The 10920-nt window shown below is 39.2% G+C and overlaps 1 protein-coding gene across 1 annotated transcript; it reads right to left on the reverse strand.

Annotated features, from left to right (window-relative positions):
* Positions 1 to 667: 667 nt before the first annotated feature.
* Positions 668 to 10887, reverse strand: usp3 (ubiquitin specific peptidase 3). The gene is made up of 15 exons (XM_084364115.1): positions 10396 to 10887; positions 10062 to 10122; positions 9016 to 9153; positions 8567 to 8650; positions 8224 to 8305; positions 7824 to 7903; positions 6423 to 6536; positions 6120 to 6233; positions 5784 to 5933; positions 5276 to 5382; positions 5029 to 5109; positions 4826 to 4944; positions 4584 to 4697; positions 2464 to 2531; positions 668 to 1857 (listed from the first exon to the last, which is right to left on the reverse strand). The coding sequence occupies exons 1-15, from the start codon at positions 10484 to 10486 to the stop codon at positions 1389 to 1391; spliced, it is 1872 nt and encodes a 623-aa protein (XP_084220241.1). The 5' UTR covers positions 10487 to 10887; the 3' UTR covers positions 668 to 1388.
* Positions 10888 to 10920: the final 33 nt, after the last annotated feature.

Below are 10920 nucleotides of genomic sequence, written 5' to 3' on the forward strand. Positions count from 1 at the left end.
GAAGAAATAGTGTAAAAATTGTACTCTTGAGCCAAAGAAAGTCTACAAATGTTGTGTCATTCGTCTTAAGAAACATCTAAAACCCAAAGATAATAGATAATTTACACATTTACGAGTGATACCCATCAAATACTTTGCAATTTTGCTTGAAAAACAACTTCAAAGATTAGTTGATTATCAAAATAGGTGCAGATTAACTGGTTAGGTGATTAAGCGCTTCAGCTCTACATTTACTCATCTTCCCTTTTACAAACATCGTTAAACATGACTAAATCATATAAAGAACATTTTCTAAGATGCCATTATATGATTCAGCTATAGTTCAAGTTAAAAAAGTTCTTAACAACAAACTGAATCCACTTGGATTTTGTAAATCTAGGGTTGGCTACGTGGCTGCATGACTTTAGGCTTTTATAATTCTGACTAAAGTAATTGCATAATAATGGGAGCTTCTAACAAAAGATTACCGAAAGAACACATTAGCATCTAGTGGATGAAAAGGGTTTAAAAGCTTGAAAGAGTAATGGTAGAAACAAAAACAAAAAAACCCTCTTCATGTCTAGTTTTAAAGGCTCTATGTTGTCTGGCTGTGGTAATGGATTTGCTGCGTCGGGGGTTCAGAAAAGGGTGAAATTTTTTCCAGAGATAAAGAAAAAAACATCAAACATTTGAAAAAGGATTCTTCGTTGTATTTTATCACTGATACATGTTTTAAAAGAGCATTTCATCAGGGCCCGTTTCCAAGCCCATTTCAGATCAACACCAAATGTTAAATTATACGCTAACGTCAACACAGACAACAAAACAATTTGAGAATGGTCATTTCTTTCACATTGGTTCTGGTCACGAAGTTAAAACAACTTTCACAAGCCCTAACGAGCACTTGTCAGTCAATAAATGCATTGCATTCTATTCGCTAAAATCTTCCCTAACACCTGGAAAACAGAACTACGAGGTTCTCAAGAAGAGGTGGAAATTACAAAATTAGAAACTTTAAAAACAATAGAAAAACCAAATATTGTTACAATGACAGTGTCTTGACACAATCAATCTCATCAGTCTACGCTAAACATTGGACCAACTGAGGTTTTCCAAGGCTACAGCTTTACTTCATCGTTTTAAACAATCACCTTTGGAATCTATTACATATGGAGAAGTCTACCTCGACTGAGGAATACAACATCAAGGAAACAAATGAAAAGAGTCATACTAAACAAAACTCAAGCAGCAAATTATACATGATGCCGTCATGCAGGTCATAAAAAACAAAATAGTTGCACATACATTAAAACGTGAAAATTAACTATTTAAAATCAAGCACTGTGAGAAATGTGATTGAGGTGAAGCCAAACTGGAGTGACCAGCTGGTCTGAGGCAGTCTAACAGAGTCATTGTGCAACGGCTTGTATAGCTTGGCTGGCTTCCTCGGTCGCAGCCTTTTCTGAGGTATCCCTATCTGGTGAAGCTTCCATGGAAGCTGTGTCAGCGTTATGCAGTTCAGCCATGTCTTCACTCTCATTTCCCAACGCAGCATTATCTGGGGCTGCCACGTCGCGGGTATTCATGTGTGATGCTGCCACGTCCAGCAAAACCATGTCTGTGGCAACCGTGTCCTGAGCAACTACTTCTGAAGAAACACTGTCCACGGCTGCTGAGTCCACAGCAGGCTTGTTAGTGGCTGTGCTGTCTGTGGCACTCTTGTCTGATGCCCCCTGCTCAGTCCTCTCCACGTAGAAGAGGATGTAGGCCTTGGCCTTCCTCACTGCGTCTTCATTGGTCAGAGTCACTGTGCTGTCATTGAAGTGGTACCAGCGGCTCTCGTGGCTGCCATATGCTGTATAATGCCCTGATCCAACCCTGTGAACACAGACACATATATCACGTTCTGCTGTCTGGCTTCTCGCAGGACTTCATTTACTGCTGCTGAAGTGAGAGGGACACGTTCAGCTCGACAACACAGCAGTGGTGCATCAGCACCACTTAGAGGCCAGAGGTAAATCTGCAGGACTCTGGCAAACTGTTCTTGGCATATCTAAACACATTTTCAAGGACTTTCAACCTAATGCCTTTCAACATGTAGTGGCTTCATGAATTTTTAAACTGCAGCTGTCCACAAGGCTTTTCAGCTAAATTGGATTTGAATTGTTTATACAGCAACTGGATGACTGACGGCCAACTCAGGCGGGCAGAGCTAGTCGGCAGATGATAATGTATAGATTTATGATGGAGGGATCCAGCTGTTCGTTTTGCTACCATGGTTACAAAATCACATGCATCCAAACACAGCCGGAGGGAAAAAAAGATATTGACCCCAGCAAGTCTGATATATGCAAGATGCTGCAGCACTCTGGATGCTGTGTGTGCTCATTAAAACAAGTATAATTAAACAGATGAAACTTTAATGAATATCAATTTCAACTTCCCCATTTGTGTGTTTAAACTGTGATGCTTCAATTTACTCACCCAGATCCATGATGCACCACGACAGCAACAAGGTCATACAGGCAGCTTTCTGGTAATGAATTCTCAGGCTGTAAACACAAAGAAAAAGGGCAAGATAAGGTTCTCGATTCCACCCACAACATCACGACTCAAAGATTTACAACTTAAAGGAGATAGACCACCCAGATCTCACTTTCAGGCAAGTAGACACACAAAAGTTTCACATGAAAAAGGGCTGGGCGGTATAACGAGATATATATTCAAACAAGATACATTTTGAGCCAACATGTTTATATTGATATAGTTTGACGTTTCACTACATAACCCGTTTCTTCTGTAAATCGATGCCAGTTTTATTTCACACCAAAAATCACATACAAGTTCTCCTGCAACACTCCATTTTAATCAGTCTGTTAATTAGTTTGAAGTGTGACATAGGCCTCACGTAGGCCTGCATTGCGTGTGTGTGAGACAGAGCCGTTTGTTTGAGTGAGGTGAGGCTTTATGTGCTTGTTAGCGTGTGAGGTGAATCAAAGCGCATTGCTATTCTACTTGGTAGCAGTAGTCTAGTGTGTGACAGTAAGATGCCGCCTGGATGCTGGTGAGAGATGTGTTCATAAAAATGTAAAGCAGGGATGATACAAACATTTCCTACATGAGACGAATATAGGACGGTCAAGGCTCTCTCTCACTCTCACTCTCATGTAGAATAATAATAACCAAGTAAAGATATTTAGAACAATGTCTGCATTTCTTTCAGTACTATATTTATTTGAAAGATCGTGGAAAGTGACTTTTTAAAATCCCCCCAGCACAGACTTTTAAAGAAGAACAAGCTTTGCCAACTCTGAAATGATACAAGGAGTTATTTTAAGTGAAACAGTTTATGCTGGTAGTCCAGGTTTGTCAGATAACAGAAGCACCGCAGGTATCACCCAGCGATCCAAATAATTAATCAATGCACTACAGATGGAACTGCAACAACAAAGTTAATTGCTCATCACGGCTCATCCTCAACATTCAGATTTCTTTCTTTCTGTAGACCAAACACACTAAACATTAATTATTTAGTCTGTAAAATGTTGGAAGATGTGAAATATGCCAACCATCATTTTTTTTTTTACATGATGTCAAAAAAATAATTACAGCCCATTACCATAGAGAACTTAAACTAGCAAATCCTCACATTTGAGAGGCTGATTTCTAAGCATTTTTATACAAAAAGATGACATAAACTAATAATTAACAAGTTACTGAATACATTTTATGTTGATCAACTAATTGACTAAATGTTACGACTCTATTAGTGTGTGCAATGTAATTTAAGATAATTTCCATCATTTTTCTCACTCTGTTTGTCTGGTCAGCCAGCAGAGGCCGACAATGATCTGTGTCTTTTGGTTGTGGATGTAAATCAATCATCAGCTGACTGTTCAGTTAGACTACATCACCAATCTGGCAAAGAAGCTATTGTAATTTTTGTAAATAAAAAGACCTCCTGCATCCACATTTTAAATTGCCTGTTCTTCATGCTGTCTGCGGCTCTTGGTTTGTGACTAATGTACAATGCAGCTGTTCACTATCATAATTCACATGCTTGACAAGGTCAGATGTGTAGTCACATCATGGAAAGATCATAAGCAAAACGCTCATGTTTTGACTCTTTGTTTTTTAAGTTACTAAACCATAACCCTTCATTACAAAGGTTCACATTTGGCACAAGTACACCAAGTCACTGCGGTATTGTGATGTTTCCTACAAGTATGACTAAGTAATACCAATAAAATTTCCACAAAGACAACTTTAGCAAACTTGTTTTGCACTTGGAATCTTCCATAACAGTAAACAGAGAGAAAAAGGGGATGTGGGTAGTTGTTGGGTGGTTCATTTACTTTGCATATTGTGTTATGGGTACAGCCGCTGTTTTTCGGTACACAAAACCACAGTTAATTTTCACAGAGAACTGACCTGTTAGGTTTTTTTTATTGTGGCACTAGTGTGGTTAATGAGCCACGCTGACCAAAATGCAGAACTTCCATTTTCATAAAAGTATTATTTCTCGATTTAAACCATTTCCTGATGTGCCTTTTCTGGAACGTATCAATTTAAAATGATGAGCATTTATTCTGTTCTGAGCTCACCTCAAGTAAGTAGCCCCTCATGTCCAGGCCTTTCAGTGGAAATTCCACGTAGGTGTCCACCTTGTTTCTCAGAAAGGCTGTCCAGTGGAACCTTTTTAGGTGCAGACACAAAACCTACAATTGGACATAAAACCTCCAATTATACCAAAACACATCATTTTCCCCACTTCTTTACTGTCATAAAAATAAAGAGTCAAATTAGTAAACTGTTATAAAACAATTGAGACAGTGGTTCTCCTAACCTTTGGCAGCTTCTGGATCCAGAACTTCTTTGTGGATTTCTGTCGCTTCTTACACTTGTGGCAATAGTACAGCTCTGTTTCATCAAGTTCTTCCAGGTCAGTGAAGCTATGCAAGCAGTCTAAAACAAAGCAAAACAAATATAAAGTGCTTATACTGCCAAAAATGTCTAATGAGTCATTACCTCTGACAGTGGGAAACCTACCACGTAAGGTGCATGTTGGCCCCGGCTCCTGGTCCTTGCTTCTCTTTTGTCTGAACTGGCTGGGAATGTCCAAAGACAGATCTGAGTAAAAAAGGGAGGGGGGAAAAGGCATTAAAGGATTGTATTATATAAGACCAAGTAAATGTCTTTACATTCTTTCAGAAAGACTACAGGGGAAACGGCTTTGCTAGATCACAAAAGTGCTGAAAATGAGAAAACATGCTGAGTCTGTCTTCAACCTGCTTACCAAGAAATGGATCAAACTTCCGAGATTCTGTCCCACAGATCAGGCAGTTGACTTCATTCTGAAGTATCCCACCAAAATTGGATGTGACAACACTGGCACTCCCATTTCTGTAAAGAATCAAACGGTTAACATAAACCTTTGTCATGAATGTATGATTAACGTTTTCACTAATAAATGCACATTTGAATCTTGTGCTGGATTTATTCTTTTTCCATTAGAATTAGAATCGATTCCCTGCACTACAAAAAAAGAGATAAAACAAGTGGTGTGTGTTGCCTTCAATCGATTGTCTTCAAGTAACTCATTGCTTGATGTGCTCATTACTGAAGGCCAAGAGTACAAACTTAAAAACTGACTGCTTAAATATGAAAACGAGCAGGAAAACTAAACTCAGTTTAGTAAAATGGGATAAACATATCTATATTGTTGAATGTGTAATCAAACTGGACCAGAAAAACACATGCACACGTAACGTTCATACAAAAACAGTCTCATCAGTAGGGCTTACATGCAGCATTTGCCCTCTGCGGTGGAGAGTCTGACCCCATCCTGAGGTGAGACTGGGTGAGACGCCCCGTTGCGACTGTACTGGAGCTCCCGGTGTAGGTGGTCCAGCAGGTAACGCATGAACTCATGGGCATCCTGCTGCTGATAGCCCCTGGATAAACAAACACAGGTTTAAATAATGTTACAACTCACAATGAATTGTTCCAGTCTGTTAGGCATGTTGCATCTTTGACCAAATCTCTAATATAATGTGCTATACCCAAACACATTGAAAGAAAAGTTAACGGTTTCCTGCTTAGCTTAATTCTGGTAAATTCTTTGTACAGTGTTGACATACCTGAAACTTGGCATGATTTTCCATATAGCATAAAATAAGGAGTCTGGACTGAAGGCGGTCTGGTTGCCCTGCCACAGGGAACAAAGGGTTTTCCTGAACTCCTCCACCAAGGACCTGTTCAACATAAAGAAACCCGTTTACCAAGCTGCACAACCTGGGACTACCAACATCTAAAGCCCGTCTAATACTCTTCAGCAAAAGACATGACTCATTGTATAACACTAAGAGTGTGCGATGCTGAAATGTATTTCAGATAAAAGCACTCAGCCCATAGATCCCCCCTCCTCCAGAAGAGGACCTTACACACTGTTGTCCCCTTGGCTGCGGGTGTGGTACATCCTTCTTCCTGCCGTCTTACCACTGCGCAGAGCCACTGCAGGCAGCTCTTTGAAATAACAGCTGAACTGCTCGATGTTGCTGTCAAAAAGAGACACACGTTTTGTGAAAATATGTTTCAAACCTGAACAGGCACACCCATTATCAACAATGAGAGCTGTCTGAGCACCTTGTTAGAAGGAAACACACCTTATTTAAAAAAAACAAACAAAAAAACACTTTAAGATGCTTGTTCTATCCACTTTATTAGCAAATAAAAGTATGTTACATTACTGCTGTTTTCCAGCCTTTTAGACAAACATTTGGTACCATTACTTTATAGTTATGTGGTTATGAAGTTGAAGGTGCAGATTAATTTGACAAACAGCGATCTTTTCAATGCAGACGCTAGAGAAGTTATGTCTGTCTGTTAAGAGACCCGTCCTTTAGATTTGATTTTCTGACTACAGAGCCATTTTTTCTGCTGCACACTCACCAACTAACAGTGCTGCATTTAAAACTATTAGGTATTAGTATTTCAGTTTCCATTCATCTGTGTCTTATTTGTGTGCTACAAGTTCCTGCAAAATGTATCCATGTTTGTTTAAACACCGACTAATTTTTGAGGCTTTATTTGCATATTGTCTAGTTATTATGCATGACCACCACCTAATGAGTGATAGACCCGTTTCACCACACAGTGTATTTGACAAGCTTGTGTACCTGTTCTACTTTCTTACAAGGTTTTCATTTCGCTTTCACAGGATGCGCATCCAAACTTAAGACTTTTGAGATGAGAGTAGTTTTGTAAAAGTTAAAAAAGGAAATTGTAGCCTGCTTAAACTTTGAAGCTGCATTTTTTTGCAATGACACAGTAAAACTACAATTAAATACTGATGATTTGCATTATTTATTGACTTTAAGGGGGAAACAGATGTTGCCCATAAAAGGTCAGACTACATACATAAACATACAACTAGAAATTAACAGCAATAACTTAACTTCATGAAGCACATTTCAAGTTTCTGCAAATTGATTTCATCACTATACTGAAACAAATGGAAACTAATGGCTGCTTGGATATTAGGAAAACAGATTTCTATCAAAAATCTATGGCATGCTTTGGTAAGTAAGATAACATGTACGTGATATAAACTAACTCTGGAAACATGCCAGTATAATCCTTCATGTTCCAGGCAAAATATGTGAAATCTGGCCTTTGACTGTGTCTTGTTTCCAAGCTGCCTGTGTAATTCCCCTGCCTGTGCCCCAGACTGTATTAATAAAGGATGACTGGTCGTGAGGCCCTGGGTCTACAGGGGCAGCTGCTGAACCATGCTGCAAACCCAGTTTACCACCCACATACCTCATCTTCAGTGCATGCCTTACCTGAGGGACTGCAGAATGGCGTTCATGAAGCACGTGTTGCCCAAGTTTCGCAGGCCTGTAGCACCTAACGCCACCCCATCCTGACAGAGACAAGAGAGACAGAGAGAGACGTGTATATATGTACCTAAAATATATTTTTGAAGAGCCTTAGGAAGAATCGTGACCAAAAGCAAGTTCTAAGCTAACATTAAAAGATATCTTGAGAGTCACTTAGTGTCGAGCTCTTTAAAAGGCTGCTGTGACTCATTTAATTGGAGGCCTGTCCCACAGTGTAAAAGGAAAATGTGAGCAAAGTGTGAGTGGTAGTAGAGTCTTTTGTGCAAGCACGTAATTGTGAAGCAGCTACAATTTTTGCCTTTTCTAAGAGAAGAAAACAATCAGAAAATCTTAAGGCACTTACATTGTCTTTTACCAACTTGCTGTCTGGAGCTAGGCTTTCCTGAAATTTCCTTTTCCTCGGTCTGTCCCCCATCAGTGCTGCGCTGTAAGAGGGTAAAACACTTTATCTGATGATCTTGTATGGAGCACGTTGTGAATCATATTTTATGAGTGTATCTTCCCGATTAGGCTGATTTTCTTGGGAGATATTTCTTACCTTGACTATTTATGTCAAACGCTGTCAGACTACCAAAACTAATACAAAATGTAATTACTTTTATTTACATAATTTGGCAAGTGTAATGATGCTAGAGTAAAACAATGAGACACAAACAAAATAGCCTACTTAAAGACTTCGTACTTACTTTTCTAAACTCTGAAGATGCTCCCTCACCTTCTGCACCTGCCCGAGTTTGGTGTCATTGACGACAAAGTCATCACATCTGTAACTGTAAATCCACATTAGACAAATCATATAATTATTCGAAAACACAGTCATGTTTTTGAGATTAAAACTTTGCATAAGAAAAACGGTAATCATAAATACACTGCATATAATTTCATCATACAAGTTTGAATATAGCTGTAATTAACATGTGATCATTTGTAGCATGTAACCAGGAGAACATGGGATTATTAGCAAATTAACTGATCATTTATTATTATTTATTTATTAAATAAATTCATGATGAAAAAGAAACATCATTTACATACAACATCATAATCCTTTTATGTTAAAACGTTTATGACTGTACTTTTGCAGGGTCTCACACTGAGTGAGAGATCGGACAGGTTGGTCATGAAGGACACTCACCAGAATACACTGTGGTTGCTGCAGTCCATGCAGACAGAATGATGGGATTTCTCTTTCTCCTGTTTCTCACCCTTCTTTTGACTAACACTAACGACTTGGCTCTCTTCAAAGTGTTTCTTTGCATGTCCATTGACGTATCTATAGAGGAAGAGATTGCTTTATAAACACACGACATCTGGCACTATCTGAAAATGACAAATATAAACCATAACAGTTATTGGCCTATGTTATGCTCACAAATACCATCAAAGAATCTGCTCCCCCTCAAAAATATAAAAACAAACACTACTTGCTCATGTTTTGAGAGTATTTCCAAATAAGACAAAGACTCTTCTAACCATCTGTTCAAAAACAATCTGTCTGCAGCACGACAAAAAAGATTTGCTAAGCTCAGAATACTACTACACAATGTCCAAATAAAAATATCTTCTTGCTTACTTTGTAGGACATGTACCAAAATTTGAAATTCAATATATTAGTTATAGTTGTATTTGACATTAACACATTTACAGTTTTCCTTTGTTGTACAAAGCAAGTGAATACATGTCATTTCCGTAGACTGTCTTAGAAAGTAGAGTTCAAACTTGGGAAACGGATTAAAAATCTAATTTTATACAGCAAACAGAATATTTACATCCACATGGTTAGATGAGTCTCTGAGGATTTTGGAAATATGGCAAGTGTTTTTTTTAAGAATTGTCTGAGAAAAACCAGATGCTTAGCGATGTGACTTGAACGCAAGTATGACACACAGTAAACAGGGGCTACATAGACCCATCCAAACACAATCGCAGCACTGGGAGAATGATTTTGCCCGATACTTAACATGCATTTTGTTAACCCCGTTGTTTTTGAGGACTATATTTACACACAGCCATCCCAGTGACCACTAAGTTCTGTAGACAGCAAACCTAAATTCATGTATAGCAGCTCTTACATGGCTTTATAATTGACTTGTTGCACACCAAGTGAAAATGTTCAACGAAAGAAAAAGGACTGGCACACACACCAGAGTTTTAGTTGCCAACAAACCAACACTAACTTACCTTCCACAGTGGACCACCTGACAGGTAAGGCAAATCCATGGGCTTTTATTGGACCTGCAAACTGAAGATACAAGAAGCTGTCTTGACTGAGAAGCACACAGCGAAATAAGACATTGTATTGCAGTTGAAAGGGTGATTATTTTATGTGTCACAGGGATATGCAGTGTATCTGGTGAATTGTGATCTCCATCTGTGATAGCTGTTGACTTGTAGCTACACTGTCTGGCTGACAACAACCCAAACACAGCAGTATCGGTGCCGACTGGCGCTAATTTACGTTTCCATTAATGTAGTAACGTTGGATGACAGCGATGGTGAGGAGCACTTTTCTTACCGTTGCAGCACCAGGAGGACGGAGTACCGTTAGGGAACCTGGAGGAATCGATAGAGCAGCTCACATTTGAGTTCAGATGAGGGCACTCCATCAGTGTACAATCGTGAGTAAGTCAGCTAATGTTAGCCAACACCACAGCACAGACGGTACCAGGAACCAGGCAGCTAACAATAGTTAGCCAATTAACCTAAACTAGCTAGCTAAGGTTAGCTGACCAACTAGCGTTACTTCTGTTCGCGAGCGCACGTTTTCCTGTCTTTTGCTAACGCTAACACGTTTGATAGCCACTGTATTTTTTTTGCGTAATTTCAGAGTACAGCAGCACGCAGGAATGAAAGGCACTGCTGTTTCCACCCTGACATACTGGAAATTACATTAGTATCGTTATCTTTGGTGTATAGGGTAGAAGATAACTGCTGGCGTTTGCCACAAACAAATGGAAATAACTTGAGGAAGTGACGTCGTGTCTGCCGGCTCGGCCGTTTGCCAACTACAAAACAAAGATGAGAAAGCTTCTGGGAGGAG

This window comes from Pagrus pagrus (genome assembly GCF_965226575.1).
Source record: "Pagrus pagrus genome assembly, chromosome: 10".
In the NCBI taxonomy this organism is placed as follows: domain Eukaryota; kingdom Metazoa; phylum Chordata; class Actinopteri; order Spariformes; family Sparidae; genus Pagrus; species Pagrus pagrus.